At 43.8% G+C, this 26,735-nt stretch overlaps 1 protein-coding gene across 1 annotated transcript in view; it reads left to right on the top strand.

Annotated features, from left to right (window-relative positions):
• hnf4g (hepatocyte nuclear factor 4, gamma) overlaps positions 1-22,303 on the top strand; it is a 24,340-nt gene extending 2,037 nt beyond the window's left edge. Inside the window, exons 3-12 of the mRNA XM_080793539.1 lie at positions 3,838-4,003; positions 5,728-5,822; positions 6,930-7,036; positions 9,816-9,965; positions 10,104-10,191; positions 10,580-10,732; positions 13,308-13,357; positions 14,121-14,307; positions 20,989-21,111; positions 21,524-22,303. Of these exons, the coding sequence (XP_080649665.1) occupies positions 3,838-4,003; positions 5,728-5,822; positions 6,930-7,036; positions 9,816-9,965; positions 10,104-10,191; positions 10,580-10,732; positions 13,308-13,357; positions 14,121-14,307; positions 20,989-21,111; positions 21,524-21,642 (1,238 nt within the window). The 3' untranslated portion in view covers positions 21,643-22,303. The remainder of the gene's footprint in view (positions 1-3,837; positions 4,004-5,727; positions 5,823-6,929; positions 7,037-9,815; positions 9,966-10,103; positions 10,192-10,579; positions 10,733-13,307; positions 13,358-14,120; positions 14,308-20,988; positions 21,112-21,523) is intronic.
• The last annotated feature ends 4,432 nt before the right edge of the window (positions 22,304-26,735 follow it).

The raw sequence follows: 26,735 nt of genomic DNA on the forward strand, positions 1-26,735 counted from the left end.
ATATTACGGTAGTCCTACATAAATATTGCAATCTTTCCCCTTAAGACATCATGCAGTTTATCAGGAAGAACACTTGAGACAATATCCGTTTCCATTATAGGATAGATTGAAATTAACGTTACACTTGAAGTAGTCTAGGAAAATTGGCCTCAGATCCTGTGCAGCAGGGGCGTGGCCCAGTGCGTTGCGTTTCAAATGAAATGCGAATCAAAAGACAGGGGCGGGTTCCACATGGAGTGGGCGCTACATCTAAATAAGACGGAAGGGAAACAATTGCTCCTTGAGCGGTGGTGGCCTACTACAATTCAATTTGGAATTGGATTCCCTTCGGACTATTTTCATGGTATGCACAGTGCTTCAGACCGGAAAGGGGAGTGTCCGCTCAGATTCTGAGCGCAACGTACTTCCCTCATAGGGATACGTTCCTTTTTTCTCGCCCGCCTAGTGGCGAAAAATAAAACTTCTGGGAACTCAGATTACACTTGAAGTAACTAACCACAGCATTCTATTCAGGGGGGGGGGGGGGGGGGGGGGACATTCACCAAAGCAACATGGTCACAATGTGGCATTGTGAGCTTGTAGATCTGTTGTTTTTGGTGAAGAGATTTGGTGTACTGTAGATTGAAAGAGAATGCACCAAGTACAGGGCAACTAAGTAGAGAGGGTTTTAGTCACAATGGTTTTGATCACCAGTGGTCCGGGGACCACCAGTGGCCCGGGGACCACCACCAGTGGCCCGGGGACCACCACCAGTGGCCCGGGGACCACCACCAGTGGCCCGGGGACCACCACCAGTGGCCCGGGGACCACCAGTGGGACCACCAGTGGCCCGGGGACCACCAGTGGGACCACCAGTGGGACCACCAGTGGCCCGGGGACCACCACCAGTGGCCCGGGGACCACCAGTGGCCCGGGGACCACCACCAGTGGCCCGGGGACCACCAGTGGCTCTGGGACCACCAGTGGGACCACCAGTGGCCCGGGGACCACCACCAGTGGCCCGGGGACCACCAGTGGCTCTGGGACCACCAGTGGGACCACCAGTGGCCCGGGGACCACCACCAGTGGCCCGGGGACCACCAGTGGCCCTGGGACCACCAGTGGCCCGGGGACCACCAGTGGCTCTGGGACCACCAGTGGTCCTTGAGGAGGTTCCAGGTGCTCCCAACCAACGGACCCTTTATAGATCTTTAACTCTAAAAGGACCTTTTACGCTCTCAAGAGTTAAATTATTTACAAGAAGTCACTCTAGACCATTGGAGAATTGTTATTTTGATCATTTGATTATGCTACCGTACCATATCAATACAGCATGGAATTGTGGACAAAAGTTTATCCAACGATAACAAAATATTCAAAGTTTTGGGGTCCGAGAGGCTAAATCTCATCATAATGGTAGTCCGTGGCTCAAATGCCCAAATAGATAACGGGCCTTGGTGTGAAAAAGGTTGAAAACCAAGTGCTTAAACTGATAGATGAATTAGTATAGTATTCTGTGGCACCCACATTGAGAAACCCTGCTGTAGAAAACAGGATTGTAAGCGTTTCTACAGTATCACAGTCTCATAAATAGATTGATATGGATTTATAATGCCATTGGTCTATATATGGTGTATTGGTCTAAGAAGCCTTCATCTTAGATTTAGGGCTTAGTTAAGCTTTTATCAACATTAGTATACTAGAGCATGCAATTAATTATCAATCGGTCGTGATTTACTGTACAGTATGTAAATCATTGATCTCTTAAACAGCATGGCTATGCAGTGGTATGTTAGTGATACATCTCAGTGGAGGAAAGAGGTTGGGCGAGCATGTTAAATCTTATTTAACATTAGTTAGCATGTTAAATCTTATTTAACATTAAATCTTATTTAACATGCCCCATTTCAGCTTTGACTCGGACGTGACATGAGCGAGACTATCCCAAAACTCTGACATTTGGACGAACGCATATGACATTTAGGTATCAATTTAAATTTCAGGCTATTGATTGGGATCAAAATAGGACAGTAATACAATACAGTATATACCAGGAAAATAGATTAGTAGGGAGTAGAAGTGATATTTTCTCGTTTAAACAACTGCTTAATCTTCTGATAGTGATCATTGCAGATTCCCTCTTGTGTGAGCGATATGAGCAGGAGACTCAGGTTAAATGATGGAGAGTTGGTAACCAAATGGACCTTTATAGATCTTTAACTCTTGAGAGTATAAAACTGTCCATACTTCCACATGGGTGGGCCGCGAACACCTTTTAAAGTGGGCCCCTGTAATAGAAAATAGGAACCTCTGGCTTTGCTATAAGTAGTTATTAAACAGATGGATTTGCAGATATGGTTCATAAATGTGTTCTTTATAGTAGAGCAGGGAGATAGGGATCTTTCTGATGTGCTTATGTCACTTGCAGTGCACGTGAAAAAGACGGATACAGCTGGTAGAACATTGACTTTAACTCTCCTTGGCACGTAATGGGTGTGTGTCAGTGTGTGTGTGTGTGTGTGTGTGTGTGTGTGTGTGTGTGTGTGTGTGTGTGTGTGTGTGTGTGTGTGTGTGTGTGTGTGTGTGATCTTTAGGCTTGAACTAAACGATGATGATGATGTTTGCACAACAGCATCAGGAAAAGAGTTTTGAGAAAGCAGACAGATCAATACGCCACATTATTTGAACTAGCTTACTGCTAGAACACCTGCTTGGGAGGGATCGAGAAATATGTGCCCAAACATTGAATTGACTTAGTGAGTAAAACATGACATCTTTCAGGTCAAGGGTATGAAAATGGACTCTACCAGAGAGAGGTGGAAACACTGATGACATTTTGAACAGAAGGGAAGTTTACTGGATTTATAGTTTATACAAACGTTATTCCCCAAAGGAATGCATGATGAGATTCCATGGTGTGGGATTAAATTATATGAAAATATAAGTATCTAAGACTAAGTGGTGCATCGTTACACTTAGAGGTCCAATTCCTTAGCTGTATACTTTCTGCAAATAATGCATATTAATTAATGTGTTGATGTGTATATTACTGTATATGGTGTGTCTCTATACAGTATGGTCATGATGATGTCACATAATCATGTCCATGGGTGATCAGTCACTCACAGACGATCATGAGAGACACTCCTACAGGATACTGTGATTGTCTCTTGTGAACACTATCTGTCTGTCTGTCTGTCTGTGAGCATGATAGTATCACATAATTTCTGTACGATAGTCAGAAAATATTGTCAAATCAGGGAATACATTTCTTACCAAGAATTGTCTTCACCAATGTGTTTGTAAATGTGTCACTGTCTACTAACAGTAACACATCCCACATTGGTGTCTATTCAGCCACCCTAGGGGGATTTTTGACAGCTGCTGAAAGTTGGGGCACCATTAACAACCAATATAATGACCAATGTCCATGCATGTATACACATCTGAAAATATTTGGACAAGGGACACCCATACAAGATGTATATATGGGTTCAAGTGGCTAAACTGATTTTATGTTAACTGAATCCTGCAATCGTACAGAGTATACCTCTAGAACCATACTGCACATATAGGCAGAAACAGAGCTGCTACCTTTAAACATACTATTTTAAATCCGAGGGCTTTTTGTAAATATGGCTTTGAGAGAAAATGCTGCGAATTGTCCCAAAGGTGACCGCGGCGCAAAGCTGCTGTGTTTCAAATATCTTTATACCATAACATGTAAAACCCTGTTAAACCCCTCCAACTATATACTTTTCCCAGGCCATTTACTAAACTTATTATATTTTGACACGTGCTTTTGCAATGTAAACATATGTTTTCTCATGCCAATACAATTTAATGTATACGTTGCAGACAGCATGCCTGCAGAGCCTGGCCTAGTGGGGACAGATGGCGTCCACAGCCACTGTGCCATCTGTGGGGACAAGGCTACGGGCAAACACTACGGGGCCTCCAGCTGTGACGGCTGCAAGGGCTTCTTCAGGCGCTCCATACGCAAGAACCACGTCTACAACTGCAGGTACGTAGGTACACACACACACACACACAACACAGCATGCAAACACGCATGCACACGCACGAGTACATCAAAACAGAGATCCCCCGGGGATAGAACAGAAATACAAATAGAAATACAAACATTGATCAAATCACACCCGCATAACAACAAGTATAGGAGCTGGGGTGGACGTATAGTTGAACAATCTTAGTGTCTTTTTGAGTGGTGCAACCACTCCAAGGAACAGCAATGTCCGTGTTCACCTACTGTATGTACCTATGTGTCCGCCTATGTGTTGGTTAATGAGCACCAGTATATGACTATGAGTACCAGTAAGGGTGCTGTTGTGCCAGAAACAGAGAGAGGGATAGTGCTGCACTGTTGCCTGCTAATGAGAGAGAGAGAGAGAGAGAGAGAGAGAGAGAGAGAGAGGTGATTTACTCTTTAAAAATGATTGAGACAGTGAGTGTGTGACATGAAGCAATAGCCGATACCCTTACAACTAAGATGTGTTTAAAATGCTTATCCTTGCCTCTTGCTGTGATGCGCTGTGCGTGCGCTGCCTATTGCACAACAGTGTCTGTTTATCAGAATCAGAATCCGATTGATTTATTACTCTAATAATAATAATACTCATATTTATTTGTAATCTAAACCGTTGGATAAATTGCCCCCAGCTGTATCAATGATTGAGATGGATAATTGTGTAACTTTGATAACGTGAGTAGGAAACTCAGGTTTAGTACTACCAAATGAGAAGGGCTAAAACTAGGTTGTGAGAACTGGCATGACATACTTAGTTTAGACTAGTCATTGGTTAGACATGGGTTAAAGGGACACTTCACCCTTTTTGCAAAAACATATATGTTAATGACGTTAAGAAGCTTTAGAACACTTTCATGGGGGTCTTTATGTGTGTAATATGTGGTTTTAGATATTTTAGATTGTAGCAGTGAGCCCGGTGTCTCTGATGTCATGGACACTGGGCTCACTTCCTTCCTGGACTACATGTTGTCTCAGTAAGACAGATCTCCCCCCTATCCACAAGGAGGAGCAGAGCACCAAAGAATTATGGGAATTGTAGTCCAGGAAGGTAGTGAGACCAGTGTCCATGACATCAGAGACACTAGTGCTCACTGCTACAATCTAAAATATCTAAAACCACATATTACACACATAAAGACCCCCAGGAAAGTGTTCTAAAGCTTCTAAACATCATTAACATATATATTTTTGCAAAAAGGGTGAAGTGGTTTAAGGTTAGGTTTAGGTGTGCTGCCCCGTGGGAGGTTAGGTTTAGGGTGAGGGTTTGAGATAGGTTGTAGGTGTATAGGACTAATGACTGGTCTAACCAATGACTAGTCTAAACCAAAAACTGTCTAAACTACTGCGAGTACTGCACCTCACGGGTCACTATAGTTCTTGTAGTTGAAAAGGGGTGCTGTACTTAGTTTAGACAGTTTTTGGTTTAGACTAGTCATTGGTTAGACCAGTCATTAGTCCTACACCTACAACCTATCTCAAACCCTCACCCTAAACCTAACCTCCCACGGGGCAGCACACCTAAACCTAACCTTAACCCATGTCTAACCCATGACTAGTCTAAACTAAGTATGCACCCCGTTGAAAAGAGCTATATGTCACCATGTGTATACTATACTGTACTATACTGCATTTAATGTAGGCTACAGGTTCAGCACAGTACTGTATGTCACCATAATGTGTACTGTATATTCCATGCGCAGGTTCAGCAGACAGTGTGTTGTGGATAAAGACAAAAGGAACCAGTGTCGGTTCTGCAGGCTCAACAAATGCTTCAGGGCTGGTATGAAGAAAGAAGGTAAGAATTAACACACACTGCAAAATCTGATTGTTTTCATTGTAGATTTCTGATTCAAATCTAACCCTAACCCTTCTTGAGTTTACACATGATGAATGCAGATCAAATGTGGTTATTATAACTCATAGAAGGCCACTAAGGAAGGACATGATTATTATGGCTATTAATAGTTTAAACAACAGGCTGTACTGAAATGTCAACCTATAAATTGGTGGTATTTTTCTGCATTATATTGTTGCATGGAGTCTCTATTTAGATGCATTGATATTGTTTTTTCACAACAATCAAGATATTCAAAAATCTACATTCTTGTCACATCACAGCTTCACATGTGTAAAAAAGGTGTAAACAAGTTTCTCCATTTGCTCCCGTTTCCTTTCTTGCTACAGTATATGACGGACAGCATGTACAGTAAAACATGAACAGTAAACCGCTAATCGCCTGTGCATTCACTGCATTGGACGTTTTAATCGCTGAAAGCCTGAAACCAAGCAGAGGCTTACAGTGGGACAGCTTATTAAACACACACACATACCGTACACACACACGCGCGCAAAATGGCTGCTGAAGTAAAGGCTGTAACACATTCGAGATGGGTGAAACGGAGTCATAAAATAGCTGCTGATTACGTAGTCTGTGTGTGTGTGCGTGCGTGTGTGTGCGTGCACTCGTGTGTGCGTTTATGAGGGTCATAACCTTGACGTGGGCCTTTTATGACAGCCAATCATGTGCTATTCAGACTTGTTGTTCTGGGTTGTGGCTGGTTAACGTTTGACTTCACACTCTCCTGCAGCCAACCTGTTTTCACCCCGGCTGAGCAGCACTGCAACCCAAACGCCTGCATTTAACCACTTAAAACAGACCTGAGTTGCAACTAAAACCATTTATTTATTTCCATCTACCACCAAACCTCTTCGCTTTAGCCGCTCTACATCTAGAAGCCCATTCTAGGAAAGAGCTCTCTTATCAGGCCTTAATCTTAATCGTGTTTTCATCTTTCTCTGGAGCCACACACAAGCACATCCATGTGAACTGAATGTGTGCGTGTGTGTGTGTGTGTGTGTGTGTGTGTGTGTGTGTGTGTGTGTGCGTGCGTGCGTTTTTCAGCCGTGCAGAATGAGAGGGATCGGATCAGCTCTCGCAGAAGCATCTCTGACTCACAAGACCTGCCTCCCATCACCGTGTTGGCCCAAGCAGAATCACTGTCCCAACAGGTAGCCTCACTGTGTGCGCGTGTGTGCATGCGTGCGTGCATTACTGAGCATACCTATTCTACACGCACCTTGACAGTGGGTGCAGGGCCAATAAGGCAATTATGGTGCTTGTATTCCTACCAGTCCAGAAGTCTAACGCCAAGCGTCTATGTGGCATTGCGATCTGAGTGAGACACTCACTGACGCACACAAACCGTACATTTTCAAGCGATTTATCTTTGGCCAAATGGCCACTGACCACGTTTTCTCCCATGCTGGGCAGGTTGTGTGGGCGCTATCTGTAATCCGTCCATACGCATCACAGAAAGGGAAACTGCGACCACCCACAAAGCTGGGTTGAGAACGCAGAGATAAAGTCAGTATCAATAGCACAGGTGTAAACGGCACTTCCGCATACCGTACGTCACGGACCTCACGGTCTATATGACTTGGCCAGCCGAACCGCGCACAAAGTGTGCTCTTCTCAATTGTGTTGTGTGTGTGTGTGTGTGTGTGTGTGTGTGTGTACCTACGTAACTGCAGTTGTAGACGTGGTTCTTGCGTATGGAGCGCCTGAAGAAGCCCTTGCAGCCGTCACAGCTGGAGGCCCCGTAGTGTTTGCCCGTAGCCTTGTCCCCACAGATGGCACAGTGGCTGTGGACGCCATCTGTCCCCACTAGGCCAGGCTCTGCAGGCATGCTGTCTGCAACGTATACATTCAATTGTACTGGCATGAGAAAACATATGTTTACATTGCAAAAGCACGTGTCAAAATATAATAAAAAAAACAGTTTAGTAAATGGCCTGGGAAAAGTATATACAGTATAGATACATTTGCTACACATTTTAGTTTTTAGTAGAGAATGTCCCGATACTGTATCGGTATCGGATCGGCCCTTATTTGTCATGGGGTCATATCGGTATCCGTGAATATGCCAATCTAACCACCAATCCGACAGAGGGGTAAGGGGTTGACACTATGGCAGGTAAATACAATGTTGGGGCATGTGGAGTTTGCTTTGGAGTTGCCCCAAACTGCAAGTGCACATTTGAGTGAGGAGTCTGCTATAAACACAACACGAGATATATAGCTAGATAGCTATAAACACAACACGAGATATATAGTTATAGCTATAAACACAACACGAGATATATAGCTAGATAGCTATAAACACAACACGAGATATATAGCTAGATAGCTATAAACACAACACGAGATATATAGTTATAGCTATAAACACAACACGAGATATATAGCTAGATAGCTATAAACACAACACGAGATATATAGCTAGATAGCTATAAACACAACACGAGATATATAGCTAGATAGCTATAAACACAACACGAGATATATAGCTAGATAGCTATAAACACAACACGAGATATATAGCTAGATAGCTATAAACACAACACGAGATATATAGTTATAGCTATAAACACAACACGAGATATATAGCTAGATAGCTATAAACACAACACGAGATATATAGCTAGATAGCTATAAACACAACACGAGATATATAGTTATAGCTATAAACACAACACGAGATATATAGCTAGATAGCTATAAACACAACACGAGATATATAGCTAGATAGCTATAAACACAACACGAGATATATAGTTATAGCTATAAACACAACACGAGATATATAGCTAGATAGCTATAAACACAACACGAGATATATAGTTATAGCTATAAACACAACACGAGATATATAGTTATAGCTATAAACACAACACGAGATCACGACACTGGTATCAGTATTCGGATCGGAACGGAAGCCAAAAATCGGGACATCCCTAGTTTTTAGTAGCGGGTCGGAGAAGCTTAATTATCGTCTGCGTCAGCCGAAAACACAGAATGCACTAGACCCCTGGGAGATGGAACGCTACTATCGGCTCCCAGCACAGAGGCCATGTTTCTCATACATACTCTGAGTTGACGGTGCCTGGGATTAATTCCATGACCTTGTGATCCAAAGGTGAGTTATTTACCAACTGAACTACCCAAACAAACGGTGCACTTTTTGAGTTTTGTAAGTTATAGTTGCGTGTCGGTGTTGTGCAAAATAGCTGATCCATAATTAAGCTCACAATGGGTCGCACTATTGTATGCAGCGTTGTGAGCTTATACTGGACATCAGCTCTTTTCATTGTCCTCATTACTTTGGGTTAAAATGGCTTATAAAAATGTATTACTTATTTAAACACGTCAACGTCCTCTCTAGGTAACCAGTGCGCGCGTGTGCGTGCGTGTGGTGGGGTGGTCAAGTAGGCTATGTGTGCAAGAATGTGTACACTGCAAGAAAACCAGAAGCTTGTCACTCAAGAATCTCTCTCTTTCTCACATACTGTATACGTTGTGCATCTATATCCATCCTCATTCCTTTACGCTTGTCTCTCCCTCCAGATCAACAGTACAGTCAGTGTATCAGACATGTCTTCTCTGTCCCTCCAGATCAACAGTACAGTCAGTGTATCAGACATGTCTTCTCTGTCCCTCCAGATCAACAGTACAGTCAGTGTATCAGACATGTCTTCTCTGTCCCTCCAGATCAACAGTACAGTCAGTGTATCAGACATGTCTTCTCTCTCCCTCCAGATCAACAGTACAGTCAGTGTATCAGACATGTCTTCTCTCTCCCTCCAGATCAACAGTACAGTCAGTGTATCAGACATATCGTCTCTCTCCCTCCAGATCAACAGTACAGTCAGTGTATCAGACATGTCGTCTCTCTCCCTCCAGATCAACAGTACAGTCAGTGTATCAGACATGTCGTCTCTCTCCCTCCAGATCAACAGTGCGGTCAGTGTATCAGACATGTCGGACCAGAAGTCAGCCACGGTGACAGACGTGTGCGACTCCATGCGGCAGCAGCTGCTGGTGCTGGTGGAATGGGCCAAGTACATCCCTGCCTTTGGAGAGCTGCCTCTGGATGACCAGGTGCTGTACAGTACATGTAGTGATGTGTGTTAATTATAGGACGGCACTATGCTATATTAAATCACGGAAAATACAGGCACAAATATGTGTGTGTGTGTGTGTGTGTGTGTGTGTGTGTGTGTGTGTGTGTGTGTTCAGGTCTGCCTGCTCAGGGCTCATGCAGGTGAGCACCTTTTGCTCGGGGTTGCCAAGAGGTCAATGCCATATAAGGACTTCCTGGTTCTAGGTAAGAAGTGACCGGTCCCCTCGCCTCATGCACTAGATCTAGACGGACAACATCAGTGACCAGCAGCGCTGACACCTGCAGTCACAAGGAGGCCCTGAGTCTAGGCTGTGATTTTCATTTATACATGTGTGTGTGTGTGTGTGTGTGTGTGTGTGTGTGTGTGTGTGTGTGTGTGTGTGTGTGTGTGTGTGCGCGTACGTGTGTGTGTGTGTGTGTGTGTGCGTGTGTGTGTGTGTGTGTGTGTGCGTGTGTGTGTGTGTGTGCGTGTGTGTGCGTGTGTGTGTGTGTGTGTGTGTGTGTGTGTGTGTGTGTGTGTGTGTGTGTGTGTGCGTGACTGTGTGTGTGTGTGTGTGTGTACATGTGCGCGCGCGTGCGTGTGCGTGTGCAGGTAATGGCTGTGTGATCCATAGGAACAGCCCAGAGCCAGAGGTCAGCCGGGTGGCTATGCGGGTGCTGGATGAGCTGGTGCAACCCTTCCAGGACATCCAGATCGATACCAATGAGTACGCAGCACTCAAGGCCATCGTCTTCTTTGACCCCGGTAAGGACAAACACAAAGTCTGATATGATTACACTGCAGTCAGCCAGCCACTAGATATACATGCTGCTAGTGTAGCTACATGGCTAGTGTTGTAGCCAGCGGTTTGTCCGTGCCTGCTGCTAGTCTACCGGTAGTTTAGTTTATTAATACAATGTATGCAAAATTAATCAAAATGAGAATTTACTGTGAAAGAACAGGAAGGAAGCCTATAGACTTGTTCGGAATCCGTTCCGTTAGTACCTTACTACCTTTAGTACAGGAATAAGTTCAATAGGAAAACAACACAAAAGCATTCAAGCTTGCAAAAATACCTGCAGCACATAGAGGTAAAAACAGAAAGAAAAGAAAAACAGTGTAGGAAAAAAAAAGAGAATAGTATATTGGGTTGAAGTGGTTACAGTAATGTATGTTTTTCTAATCAAAATGTAAATCTCCAAAGTAACTAGTAACTAAAGTAAAGTACAAATGGTGGCTCTGATGTAGTGGAGTAGATGTAAATGTATTCGAAATTGGAATACAGTCAAGTAAAGTACAAATACCTCAAAATTGTACTTAAGTACAGTATTTGAGTAAATGTACTTATTTACTTTCCACCACTGGGTTAACGGCAGGAGGATGAGTTGACAAAACGTCAACAAAGAGAGAAGTATATGACCAAGCTGTCCGTCTGATGACAAAAAAGATTACCAAAGAAAGGAGAGAGAAGTATGACTAAGACACAGAAGTGGTCAATGTTATCCTCAACTTCATATTGACATCTGTCGTCCAGATCATATCTCACAGCAGGGCTGCAGGGCTGAATCATTCAGGCCGCGGTAGTCAAGTCATACACCCAGCCAGGCCACCCTATCCCTTTACCCACACGCGTACACGTACGTTTGGATTACAACAGAGCCATAGAGTATAGACAGAGTTGCGACATTGAGGGGGCAGAAAACAGCCCGGTACAACATGATTTTTGGGAGATAAATCTTCTCCGAAGTAGTTATGCATGGATCACAGGGGTGACGTGACATTGTAATTGGCTGGCAATATTAGTGGGAGGGGCCTATGTACTGTGGCAACCACACTTTGCAATTTTGAAAAATTGCGACCTTTCTAGTTATTTTAATACATTTATTATTTATTTAGCTTTATAATGCCATCATTTAGCAGATATATATAGCTTATCCCCCATGGCACAGTTGACTGAGATTTAACTTGAAGATTTGTAGGATTCACTTGTAAAAATAGATTATGTTACTGAATGGACCTGAAATGCATAAACATGAATCACTCAGTACACACAGGTAGGTATTTCTAAGCCTGAGTGTCAGAGTGTGGCTCTTTGTCCGGGCTAGTTATAAAGAATAAATTAAACTGTCTCTCCCACATGACATCATCATACTTTAACATTATTTCCTGTTCGTGAACAACCCTGATTTGAATGGAGGAGTCAATCATTGACACTTCATAACAGTGTGTTCCCTAAGCATGCTATTACTGCACATAGGCCAGATCTAAGCTGCACAGCTAGCAAAACAAGATACTTCCTTGTTGATAAGGAGCCCTTCCTTTTCAGTGATTAATTCATTAAAAGAGCTTAAGATGGTGAAAGTGGGGAGAAGTGAGACAAAACAAACAAACAAACAAACAGACGTAAGTAAGTGTTGCTACAGAAGACACAATCAAAGGCACAAAAGAGTCAAAGTAGATAACAGATCAGTTCATCACAACCCTATAGCACCCCTAGTCCATCCCTATAACATTCAGCAACAGCAGCAATAGCAGATTTACAAGCCCACAACAAGTCACAACACAAATTGTAGCTTGTAGATTGAGTTTTAAGAAAGGGAGAAACAAACAGAGAAAACAGAGCAGAAACAAACCTAATAGCCTACCACCCCCCCCCCCCCTCCCCTAACTTTTCTGACACTATCAGAGGGAATCACAGCGTAGTAAATGCATTTCCAAATATTCCTATTCAAGGCAATGCTTTATTTCAACTTTGAAATTGCACTATAAATCAAGTGTACTTCACTTACACTTGTAAGTGTATTTCCTGGAATAAGAAATCACACCCGTGTGAACTGAGTGGTGCAAATCCCCCCCCCCCCCCCCCACCCCCACTCTCTCTCTCTCTCTCATTAGCAGGCAACAGTGCAGCACTATCTCTCTCTCTCTGTTTCTGGCACAACAGCGCTACTTTTGGTACTGGTGCTCATAGTCACACACAAACAAACAAACAAACATGAACGGACATTGCTGTTCCTTGGAGTGGTTGCACCACTCAAAAATGTTTTTTTAGCCTTATTTGTATGGTATGAACTCTTGCCACTGGGGGGCGCCCCTTCCATAGCTTATTATGAGCACAATACCCGTCTCCTTCTCATATGACCTGTCCCCACCTTCCTTCCCTCCCTCCTCCCCTGACCCAATCTCTTCATTTTGCCAGCGATGCCCCAGTTTAATCATAAATTATTGCCTCAAATCCCACTCATATCCTCACATTCTATATCTCCCATTCTGCCCTTGGTTTCCACCATCCCTCGCTGGTCTCTCCGTCCCCCCTGTGTGTGTGTGACCCCTCCTCCAGATGCCAAGTCCCTGAGGGACCCGTCCAAGATCAAGGCCATGCGCCTGCAGGTGAGTCATCCGCTGGACCCTCACAGGCAGCTTACTATAAAGCCCTGCCTCTCTTCTATATCCCATTCTGACCTGAGATCAGATTTTAAAAATGTCTTCTACGTCATCCTGACAGTTTTCTGAAAAAGCTATGTTTCTGTGTCCGTCGTTCTTCGGTTTTTCAAAAATAGCAGACCAGAATAGATCTGCTATTTTTCAATAGCTATAAAGCATAACATAATGCTATACCAAAAGGGGTTCTCTCCCGCCGAAAATGGGATATTAATGTTTCCATTAGTGCACCGTTTGGAGCAACTGCTTCAGTTAAGACTCAAGCCTGACTTTCCAACAAGGATAAAAAAAAAACCCACATCCAACACATCCAACGGTTTTTGAACGTGAAATCATTTCAAATTGTCTAACCTGCAATATTACTACAATTATCGTTATTATTATTAGTCCAGTTTGTTTTCCTGCAATACATTCTCACATTTCCATAGCAAATGTTTTTTCAGTAGCTACCAGTCTACATTTGAAAGAGAATAACTGCTTAATTAAACCCTTAAGAGTATTATTACTATAAGGTTACAGTTGACCAGGGTACCCCACCAGGGCTCTATACTAGGCCTGGTATAGTATTTCCTTGTATGCCAAATCAACTAGCTCAAAACATGTCACAATGTGTCGTGAGCGCATGTTATAATTTAGCAATATTTGGCCCAGAATATTGACACTATAGAAATCATGTGGTTAAAGTAACCAATGCGAGCGTGTATGCGTGCAGGTGCAGATGAGCCTGGAGGACTACATCAACGACCGTCAGTATGACTCCCGGGGTCGCTTTGGAGAGCTGCTGCTGCTGCTGCCCACACTGCAGAGCATCACCTGGCAGATGATCGAACAACTGCACTTCATCAAGCTGTGTGGTCTGGCCAAGATAGACAACCTGCTGCAGGAGATGCTGCTGGGAGGTAACGCATTACGACGGCTAAACACAACGCTACGCAAACCTGCTGCATGAGATGATGCTGAGAGGTAACGCATTACGATGGCTAAACACAATGCTACGCAACCTGCTGCATGAGATGCTGCTGGGAAGTAACGCATTACGATGGCTAAACACAATGCTACGCAACCTGCTGCATGAGATGCTGCTGGGAGGTAACGCATTACGGTGGCTAAACACAATGCTACGCAACCTGCTGCATGAGATGATGCTGAGAGGTAACGCATTACGATGGCTAAACACAATGCTATACGCAACCTGCTGCAAGAGATGCTGCTGGGAGGTAACGCATTACGATGGCTAAACACAATGCTACGCAACCTGCTGCATGAGATGCTGCTGGGAAGTAACGCATTACGATGGCTAAACACAATGCTACGCAACCTGCTGCATGAGATGCTGCTGGGAGGTAACGCATTACGGTGGCTAAACACAATGCTACGCAACCTGCTGCATGAGATGATGCTGAGAGGTAACGCATTACGATGGCTAAACACAATGCTATACGCAACCTGCTGCAAGAGATGCTGCTGGGAGGTAACGCATTACGATGGCTAAACACAATGCTACGCAACCTGCTGCATGAGATGATGCTGAGAGGTAACGCATTACGATGGCTAAACACAATGCTACGCAACCTGCTCATGCATGAGATGATGCTGAGAGGTAACGCATTACGATGGCTAAACACAATATGCTACGCAACCTGCTGCATGAGATGCTGCTGGGAGGTAACGCATTACGATGGCTAAACACAATGCTACGCAACCTGCTGCGTGAGATGCTGCTGGGAGGTAACGCATTACGATGGCTAAACACAATGCCACGCAACCTGCTGCATGAGATGCTGCTGGGAGGTAACGCATTACGATGGCTAAACACAATGCTACGCAACCTGCTGCATGAGATGCTGCTGTGAGGTAACGCATTACGATGGCTAAACACAATGCTATACGCAACCTGCTGCATGAGATGCTGCTGGGAGGTAACGCATTACGATGGCTAAACACAATGCTACGCAACCTGCTGCATGAGATGCTGCTGGGAGGTAACGCATTACGATGGCTAAACACAATGCTATACGCAACCTGCTGCATGAGATGCTGCTGGGAGGTAACGCATTACGATGGCTAAACACAATGCTATACGCAACCTGCTGCATGAGATGCTGCTGGGAGGTAACGCATTACGATGGCTAAACACAATGCCACGCAACCTGCTGCATGAGATGCTGCTGGGAGGTAACGCATTACGATGGCTAAACACAATGCTATACGCAACCTGCTGCATGAGATGCTGCTGGGAGGTAACGCATTACGATGGCTAAACACAATGCTACGCAACCTGCTGCATGAGATGATGCTGAGAGGGAAACAAAGTGTGAACGTGACATTTTTGTAGAACGATACATGCCGGAAGGGTTGTGCGGTGAACTTAAGGTAGGGTATGTTATTCTTTTTTTCATAATAAGTGTTAAATAGCTCTATATATATCCTGCTACCCTAATAGACAGGGGTACATGAGCACCTGGCCGTTCATTCGTGCTCTATCTCCGACCAAGCCACACTTCCACCACACATCTCTCTATGCAAAATAAAACCTGCACACTCCCACAAAAGACATAGACTACATTGCATTCGCCAAAAATGTCTTCTTTACTGTTTAAATATTACTTTTCTGAAACACGCTATTCTTGCTCAACCTCAACAGCCTACGTCAGAATCGTCATGTTGGCGTCTACTACGCCAACTACGTTCACTTAATGGGGCCAGTCCTTCACAGTGACACACGCGTTAGATCAACCACACGACCGGGATGGTTTCTACCCCTCAATGTCGTGCCTACTCTACACTGCCATCCCAAGTCCCCTCCCCCTTTCACTGCTCCTGTGTGTGACCTGTGAACTACTCTCTGACTGCACTGTGGCTTGATTTATATGTGCGAGGTTGAAATGTAATGCACATAAATTAATTATAGGTCCAGCAAGCAAATCATGATTGTCTGTTTGTGCTCAATAGGTCACCATCACATTCCGATTTTAGGTGTTGTGTTTTCTATGACATTTATTTGGGCCAGTAGTTTCATATCTATCCTTTTTCCGACCAACACAGAACATGCTAACGGTGTTAGCGCGTTAGCATCCATCTTGCTTTTGATTTATATGTGCGAGGTGGAAATGTAATGCACATAAATTAATTATAGGTCCAGCAAGCAAATCATGATTGTCTGTTTGTGCTCAATAGGTCACCATCACATTCCGATTTTAGGTGTTGTGTTTTGTATGACACTTTGGCCAGTAGTTTCATATCTATCCTTTTTCCTTTGACCAACACAGACCATGCTAACGGTGTTAGCGCGTTAGCATCACACAGCTTACAGCGTCAGTGTTGCATGAATACTTTCAACCATGACAATGCCGACTACTTTTGCTACACACACTTCCCAAGGATTATGGAGATGTCTTTATTTATTTTTTAAGGTTGAGAAATGAAATAATTATGGTCGTTTCTAATCTCAGCATTTCACAAGAGAAAGACGTGGATGCCTTTCGCTGCGCTGTTGGCGTTGCCATGTCTCATAGAAACAAGTAAATAGGTCTTTAAAAAGAATCCCAAAACAAGCGCATATAACAGGGGTCTGTAACCTATTTTAAATTAAGTGCCATGTTTTTATTTTCTAGATAGTGAGTCAGCCACAAGCTCACATCACAACAATAATCCATGTAATAATCACAATAACAATACTAATAATAATAATCATAATAATCCTGCTACCCTAATAGACAGGGGTACATAAGCACATGGCCGTTTATCCAACAGCTTTCTCCGACCCAACCACACTTTCACCACACATCTCTATATGCAAAATAAATTCGGCACACTCCCAGAATACATATAGGCTACATTTCATTGAAAGAAATGTCTTAATTACTGAATAAATATTACTTTTGTCAACCACGCCATTGTTGCTCAACATCACCAGCCTACGTCAGAATCGTCATGTTGGCGTCTACTACGCCAACTACGTTCACTTATTGGGGCCAGTCCTTCACAGTGACACACGCGTTAGATGAACCACGCGACCGGGATGGTTTCTACCCCTCAATGTCGTGCATTTGCTGCGCCCTTCTAATGCTGCGCCACGCCTACTCTATACTGCTCCATGCGACTCGAACAGCGTCAGCAGCAGCAGCTCCGAGCCTCCGTCAGAAAGGCTGCCCACAGCACTGCACAGCCCCACACCCAAATGAATCGAATGAATGAATAAGGCGCTTATATCGCTATTGCTCAGTGGATGGGACATTTACATTAAAAGCAATCGGATGGACGCGTGGATAACGGCATGGTTGTGTGCAATCGGAGGGAAAGCTTCCATAATCCATATAGCTTCCATGCTAGCTGCTTCAGACACAGGGGAGGGGAGGGAGAAATAGTGCGAAATAGCGCTTATGCAACAATTACCCTAAAACACAAACACCTCAACTCGATGTCATTGTGAATAAGAATTTCGAGCGAAATAATAATTTTTGGAAGGACACTTTCACCCAGTATGAAGCTAAATGTGGAAGCCGTGTGTGTCACACCAAAACGGCTGACCTATAGAATCCTGTAACCAGCCTCTCGCACTGCCTGCGAGTTGGCTCCGTCTAAGGCTCCGTCTTATGAGCAAATTTAGAACTTCCGGTCTGACAGCTAGCAGATTTAAGACATCCGGTTGCTTTCAGAATAAAATAAGATTATTTAATTCGTTAATTAAATAATTTTTACATTACATTATTAGTATTATTATTACATTACAGTTATTGTAAAGACACACATGATGTTTCTGTGTAAAAATAAGTAATTAAATAACATAAAAAAGTTATCTAAATGGATAAATGCTATTCACTGGAGTGCATGGACTTTATAAAGTGGACACTGGACAAAACACGGCTCCGCCAGGCAACTATCTGGACATACCCACGCGTTTGGGAAGATGTCCTCTACCACCCCACAGTCTCCGCTAAGCGGGAGAGGTGTAAAATTCACAGCAGCAGAGCTTCTACTGGGGTCAATGCAAAAAAATGTACCGTTTCCGGACCCAGAATGGACACTGGACAAAGAGGCCTCCGCGAGGCAACTATCTGGACATACCCACGCGTCCGGGGAGATGTCCTCTACCACCCCACAGTCTCCGCTAAGCGGGAGAGGTGTAAAATTCAGAGCAGCAGACCTTCTATTGGGGTCAACACTCAAAAAAGTGCCGTTTCCAGACCCAGAATGGACACTGGACAAAGAGGCCTCCGCGAGGCAACTATCTGGACATACCCACGCGTCCGGGGAGATGTCCTCTACCACCCCACAGTCTCCGCTAAGCGAGAGAGGTGTAAAATTCAGAGCAGCAGAGCTTCTACTGGGGTCAATGCAAAATAAATTACCGTTTCCGGACCCAGACTGGACACTGGACAAAAGACGGCTCCGCGAGGCAACTATCTGGACATACCCACGCGTCCGGGGAGATGTCCTCTACCACCCCACAGTCTCCGCTAAGCGGGAGAGGTGTAAAATTCAGAGCAGCAGACCTTCTATTGGGGTCAACACTCAAAAAAGTGCCGTTTCCAGACCCAGAATGGACACTGGACAAAGAGGCCTCCGCGAGGCAACTATCTGGACATACCCACGCGTCCGGGGAGATGTCCTCTACCACCCCACAGTCTCCGCTAAGCGAGTAAATGGGTGCTTATATTTCTATGTGAAATGTGGTGATGCTGGCATCACAATAGATGCCAGCATCACGCTGCCTCCGTCTAATAAGCACATTTACAACTTCCTGTTTGGAAACCGAAACAGATGCTTCTGACATTTGCCTGTGCGTGCTTAATCGTTGTACTTCTGAACACATTTCCCAAATCTCAGTGATTTATCCACACATCGCTCTGTGTGTGTGTGTGTGTGTGTGTGTGTGTGTGTGTGTGTGTGTGTGTGTGTGTGTGTGTCGCGTCGCCCTCCAGCTGCAATTGCGAGTGCGCGCTGTGTGCAGGGCACACTACTGAGTTTAAAACCACAGCTGAAACATGAAGTGGAGTCTGTCAATTCCCGCAATTTCCTTCTTCCCATATTGCGCTGCAACGACACTAGGATTGAGCCCCCCGAAGGGGGGCGAAATTCTAGTTCTAATTATAGTAGCCTATACTCATTGCAATACACGGTAGTGATTGTTCAGTATAGAGCATTCCTGTTTCTCCAGCTCTTTAGTAAACAGAAAATGCATTTTCAGGTCGGGATACCGGCAATCTTAGCCAATCAGGAGAGAGAACTCACAGGTTACAACTTAAACTTAAAGTGAAAGAAGTGATGAAAGTTGAAACAAAGAAGTTTAGCAGACAAAATTTAAACTGGACCCTTTCATGTCAGGAAGGGACCCTTTAATGTCAGGAAGGGACCCTTTAATGTCAGGACAGGAAGGGACCCTTTAATCTACAGACTACAACACCCGTCACTGTCCCGGCCTTTATTCTAAACTCACAGCTGAGTCCGGGTGAACGAAACAGTGTGCCTTTAAGCAAGGCACCCAACACCATACTACAACCGCTGTACTGGAGTTGTGCAGTGATGAAATGTCAACTGATAAGAGGATTGGTGTTCAGTAAATATTAACCTTGCATAGATATACATATTAACCTGGGATAGATAGATACATGTTCCAAACATTCTCAACTGGAGCAAAGCAGACGAGCTGTTAATCAACAGCGGAAAATCGTCGCATATTATCTATACGTTCATTTCACACTATCGCATCACATGTTTGCCTTGTGTGAACACAGTTCACAAGTACAGTATGTTTGTACGGTAATATCATCTGGGTTTGATTTGTAATAATAATTATTAAAAAAAGGTGGTGATTTAGTAGATCTACAAGCTCACAATGTGTCCCATCGTAACACACATTATTGTGAGCTTGTAGATCAGATATTAATAAATCATTTAGAAGTTATATAATGTAAGTAATAAGTAAATAGGTCAGAGAGGCTTATTACCAGGAAAGTATCAGCCAAAAAAATGTCTCCCCAGCAAATCGAACCACTTTTGTAATGTAAAGCTAGAGCCTTCTCTTTCAGTGATCACGGTTTCTTTCTGACATTTTCTGAAGGAGACAATGAGACATTTTGTACTAAATGGATCCAAAGGGGCCCATTTAAAATATTGTACCTTTATTTATTTAGCAATTTATTTATTTAGATATGTTGTACTGTGTGGTTTAGAGACACTCGCACCGAGGAAAAGACGAAGCAGAGATCTGGAGGTAGCAGAGATACAATGTTGAGGTTCTCTCTGGGAGTAACAAAGATGGATAGGATCAGGAACGAGTACACCAGAGGGACAGCGCATGTCAGATGTTTTGGAGATAAAGCCAGAGAGGCCAGACTGAGATGGTCTGGACACGTACAGAGGAGGGACAGTGAGTATATCGGTAGAAGGATGTTGGAACTGCCAGGGAGGAGGCCTAGAAGAAGAAGACCAAAGAGAATATTTATGGATGTAGTGAAAGAGGACATGGTTGGTGTGAGAGAAGAGGAGGCAGAGGACAGGGTGAGGTGGAGGCAGATGAAGAGATTGTTCCAGTGTGTTTGTACTAATAGGGGGTTGCGGTTATGTGTCTCATCCAGGTCTGTCCACAGACACCCCTCACCTTCCCCACCCAGCTCACACCCAGCTGGCACAGGACCCCGTGACCGGGCACACGCTGCTGATCAGCGCCATGCCAGTACCTCCCCACGCCATGCAGATAGGTAAGACGAGCCCCCCGGGGCTTTTTGTGTTTTCCTTTTTACCATAGCTTGTTTTAAAGGGATTTTAAAGGGTAAGTGATAAGGTTAAAGCATTATTCGGATAGTAATCATTGCTGTAGTGTTTGTAGAGCAGTGTTTGTTCAGTGGCAGTATCATCTCCCCGTTCATGGGTTCGATCCCGGGCAGCGCCAAATCAGCGTATGAGTATGGGTGTGGCAAGTTGTGCGGGAAGTACTGGGAGCTGATGGTAGGTGTGGCTCTCCACCAACAAACACAAACTCCACAAACACTACCTGTATGGCAATGAGTACTATCCAAATAGATCTGCTATTTATTTTAGACGTGCCACACTGTCGCGCGAGGAGACGCATACATGGGGTTTAACTCTTCTGTCTTATGTTGTTCTGCACAGCGTCTCCGGACACCCCCATCCCATCTCCTCCTGCTGCCCCGCTTCCAGAGATGTACAAACCCTTCCCTTCTGTTGCTCCGACCGCTAGCCCCTCACCCCCCACCCAGACGCAACTCTGATGACCCAGAACTCCCAAATGTTCACGTTTAGGTGAACAGATGAAGTTTCTTTCCCCCCATATCCATACGGGCCTCTGTGCATGGCTGTTTGTCTACAACTCTACATAGAACATCTTTTGAGCTGGCAGTGCCATTCTTCCGTGTATTTCTATGGTAAAGACCTGAGCATCACGATTCAGCACCCTTTGCACCTGGGCGTTTTTTGGGGTGCAGCCTCAGTTCAAGCTGAAAACAGTTCACCGTTTGGAGAAGAGTGCCGGTCATTTGATCCTTTGATCCTCCTGATTGTATGCGACAAGCCGACAACCCGGTAATTTACAACTCTACGTTGAATCGTTACCACAACCACGAGAAGTCTGTGATATCCAAATAACTACACTCTGACTCTACACTACGCTCAAATTGCGCCGTTCTATTGTGGACACAGCCTCTAAGTTCCCTTCTTCCAGAAGGTTGCAAGCCACCAGATAGTAGATACTGACCCGGAAAACAGGAAACCAGCATGCCACCTTCTGGAGAGAGAGGGGAACTACAGTCATGCACAGATCCTATTGTGGAATACTGCACATGTAGGGCTCCATTTTCATCACCGCTAAACCCCTTATCCCTAAACTTTTTTTTTTTTTTTTACTATTTTGCAAAACATGTTTGAATAGTTAAAATGGCCAGTCTACAAGCTCACAACGTGTCAATGTAGATTGGCTAGTTGAACAAAAAAAAAAGGCAACAGAGTTTAGGGATAAGGGGTTTAGCGGTGACGAAAATGGAGCCCGTATACTCTCTGAAGGCAGTAATTCTCAATCTTATTAATGTCAAGGATCCCCATATATGCATCAGGCCACAGACACCCCCATGTGATTATCTCTGGGACCCCAACATACGTACACTGTAAAATCCTCAGCGTTCATTTCACTTTGAGAGTGTATAAATGGAACCAGATGGGAGTCCATGGACCTGTAAGGATCCCTTTTCGTGTGCGTGTTGTTTCTAACTGTCAATGTACGTCGTACTACTACTACAACAACAACAACAACACTAACAGTGAATGTGTCAAGACAATACCACAGGTTGTCAGAAGGAACCACTGTGCTACTTGTTGTCAGGGACACGTGACGCTCTGCATCAGCATGTTCTGTCTGGATCGGTTAGACCAGGGGGTTCTCAACCTTTGTAATTGGTAAAACACTAAGATTGTCATGATAATATAAAAGAAAAAGGAAAGGTATACTATGATACAGTGGTTCCATTGATACAATCCGGAACACAATCAATTGATTGAACACCACACGCTCTGAAGATGCACGCACACACAACTGACCACTCGGTCATGTGAACATGTATGTGGTCATGTTGATTGGGCCATAAAAACACTTTTGACAGTCAAGTGGGCCCTGATCCAGAAAAGGTCCACTGGGTTTTAGATGCGTGTCTAATACTGTTAATGCCTTTTATGTTTTTAGATGCAGTAAAAAAAAGCTAAACCAAGGGTTTAAAATTTACCACGATGAACCTCTGTCCCAAATTATCCAGAACGGTCTGTTATAGCACCACCAGGAGGCTGACTTTTGTAAAACACATTACTCCATATTTTGTCCAAAAATACCGCAAATCATTACACAGTATCTCTATAGTTATGTGTTCAAGACGGATCTGTCTGATATTTCATATTCCATGCTGATTGGCCAACATTGGCTTTCAAAGTTTGCAGAATTGGCCCATTCAATCCAATTGTCATCCAAAGGCATAAGAAGAAAGGTCACCCTTTTCACATTGGCCTATTATAGCGCCACCAGGAGGCCACAACCTGACCTGCCCTGATGGAGACCTGTCCTATTATAGCGCCAAAAGGAGGCCACAACCTGACCTGCCCTGGTGGAGACCTGTCCTATTATAGCGCCACCAGGAGGCCACAACCTGACCTGCCCTGGTGGAGACCTGTCCTATTATAGCGCCACCAGGAGGCCACAACCTGACCTGCCCTGGTGGAGACCTGTCCTATTATAGCGCCACCAGGAGGCCACAACCTGACCTGCCCTGGTGGAGACCTGTCCTATTATAGCGCCACCAGGAGGCCACAACCTGACCTGCCCTGGTGGAGACCTGTCCTATTATAGCGCCACCAGGAGGCCACAACCTGACCTGCCCTGGTGGAGACCCGTCCTATTATAGCGCCACCAGGAGGCCACAACCTGCCCTGCCCTGGTGGAGACCTGTGACCCGAGCTGGGGCACTTTATCTAGTTGACTTTGTGCCAAACAGTACTTAAAGTACAGTATACAAATTACTTTAGTTTAATGCATGTAAGCTGTTCAAGTGCACCATGACAATTTGAGAGATTTTAAGTATTAAGAAAAAAAAAGGGGCCTACTCAGAGATTGGTTTGGAATTCCAGTTAATAAAGTATAATTTTTAAGAACGTATAAGCACTGGTGGACAGTAACTAAGTACAGTGAGTGCTTGAGTACTGCACTTAATATAGTTTGTGCATCTGTACATATGAGTATTTGTATTGTTGGATAATTGTGCTCCTCTACATTTCAAAGACATACTGTATAGCCTATTGTACTTTTGACTACATTTCTGGGAAGGGAAAAAGTACATGAATGAATTGACCATGCGTGCGCTTGTAGATCTGCCATTTTCACTATTGGTATTGATTGCATTGATAATATATTGCATTTCTAAATACTTGAGTGTTTATTTAAAAAAAATTGCTTTTGGATACTTTTAAAAGTATAAACCAGTACTTTAACCAAGGTACCAATTTGACAGAGCAAATTTCATTTGTCGATAATACAAACAGTACTGGTGATGAGTACTTTGTCCACCACCGTGCTCCTGTCAGATGGTTTGGTGTAGACATGTGTTCATATATCCTAATATCCATCAAAGCTTTCTGTCAAATGTGTAAATATTACCGTAAAACTACTACCAATACTGATAACTACAATACTAATTGCAATACAAAGATTCATAACAGGGATAAGAGAGCCAATATTACCCTCTTGTGGTCAAGAAAGAAATTGCAACTATACTGTAGATACAAATCAAAAATGTATTCTGTATGTGCCTCACAGTTTCTTTGTTCGTGGGGAAAAGAACATGCTATTATTATGCTAAAAAGCATATAATATATATTGTGTGTGTGTGGAATTAGCTCTTTTGGTTTTTAACTGAGCAAAACGCCTTGCATAAAAACATGGACTATTATTAAATGTGTTGTGTTATGTACTGTATGTGTATTTGAACTGCATATATTCCCTTTACTTCAGGCCTTGATCTAGGATCAGTGGCCTATAGTGGCATGACGTTATGCAATTCAATTCACTTCAAACTTTGCAATAAATATTAAAAAAATAAAAATAATTATAGTATTTTTTTTATTAAGGGGCCAAGCCCGAAGATCCTATGGTCCCTTTTTGTTTTTGTACCTTTTTCTGTCTGTCTGTCTGTCTGTCTGTCTGTCTGTCTGTCTGTCTGTCTGTCTGTCTGTCGCAGGATCTATTGAGGTAACGGATTAATTGATTACTCTAATTGCAAAATGGCTCATGGCATCACACCTTATGACACGTCACGTCACTCCACCCACCATATATGACCATCTCCATATACGAAGATCACAACACTGACCTCATCTAACCCTGGACAACCATACATGGAGAAGACCCAGGCGGATGAGCGCACGCAACCTGGAGGTCGTTCCTCGCCCTCAGGGCGCCTTACTGGTCAGTATATGCTCTCCTTACACAAAATAATACTACTGGCTATAATAATCATTACAAAATGTTTTTCGTAATTAAATGTGCATATATTTATTTGTTTTTAAAAATCCAATTTGCCACATACTGTACATGGACAAGTCATGTGTCTGTGTCCTGCTGTATTGGTACATTAAAATGCAAAAAACAATCAGAACTGGCACGAGAATATTGAGTACAGATGCCTCGCCCATGCAGCCAAGATAGAAATGATAGCACAATAGGCTACCGTTACAGAAATAATAGTGTCCATTTGTGTGTGTGTGTGTGTGTGTGTGTGTGTGTGTGTGTGTGTGCGTGCGTGCGTGCGTGCATGCGTGTGTCTGTCTGTCTGTCTGTGCGGACAATGCATATCAAGTGCAATGTTGTACATCCACTCATTCTGTTTTCATAAAACGGGAAGAGGTCAAAACAAATAGAGAAAGAAAAAGCAATTCCTGTCCAATAAAAAAAACCAATAACAAATATTTGTATCCACATACTCCCTCGACCAGAAATAAAACGAGGACGCAGTATTGTTTCCCTATTGGCATCAGAAATACGGTGTGTTGACTTAACAGTCAGACCACGATACATTGACAGATATATTTCAATAAGGTCTCACTGCACACACAGTAATATGGTGTGTGGGTCGTCCATTACTTTCCTCGCGGAAGTCATCATTTCCCACCCACAGTTCAATTGGTCAGATTTATCGTCACTGCATGGCGGGTGGAAACCTTGTATGTATAGTATGTACAGTATGTATATTGTACCCTATTGGCCTGAATTGAAAAATCCTAAAAATAAATGAGATCAGACTATTTGACATTCAATGTAGGTTCACACTCTATAATATACGACAAATTAGACCGTTCCTCACCCAGGAATCAGCCCAGCTCCTAATCCAGACAACAATCTTGTCAAAACTAGACTATTGTAACTCCCTCCTTACTGGCCTACCAGCATGTGCACATAAGCCTCTCCAACTGATCCAAAATGCCTTCAACCAGCCAAAATTCTCACATGTCTCCCCCCTGCTCCGCTCCCTCCACTGGCTCCCGGTCGCTGCCCGCACAGAATACAAAACTCTGATGCTGGCATTCAAAGCAACCAAAGGTATGGCTCCCCCATATCTTGCAAGTATGATTGAACCCTACAAACCCTCCCGCGCACTCAGATCAGCCAACGCTTTTATGTGATGTATTCCCATGCTTTTGTTCTTGCTTAATGTAAGTTGCTCTGGATTAAGAGCGTCTGCTAAATGCCTAAATTGTAAATTGTAATGTTCCTTTGCCATAAATGAGTCTTGAAAAATGGGGGTCATCTCATAACCAGAGTCGTCTTATATTCGGG

This window comes from Protomyctophum bolini (genome assembly GCF_963924005.1).
Source record: "Protomyctophum bolini genome assembly, chromosome: 21".
Lineage (NCBI taxonomy): Eukaryota > Metazoa > Chordata > Actinopteri > Myctophiformes > Myctophidae > Protomyctophum > Protomyctophum bolini.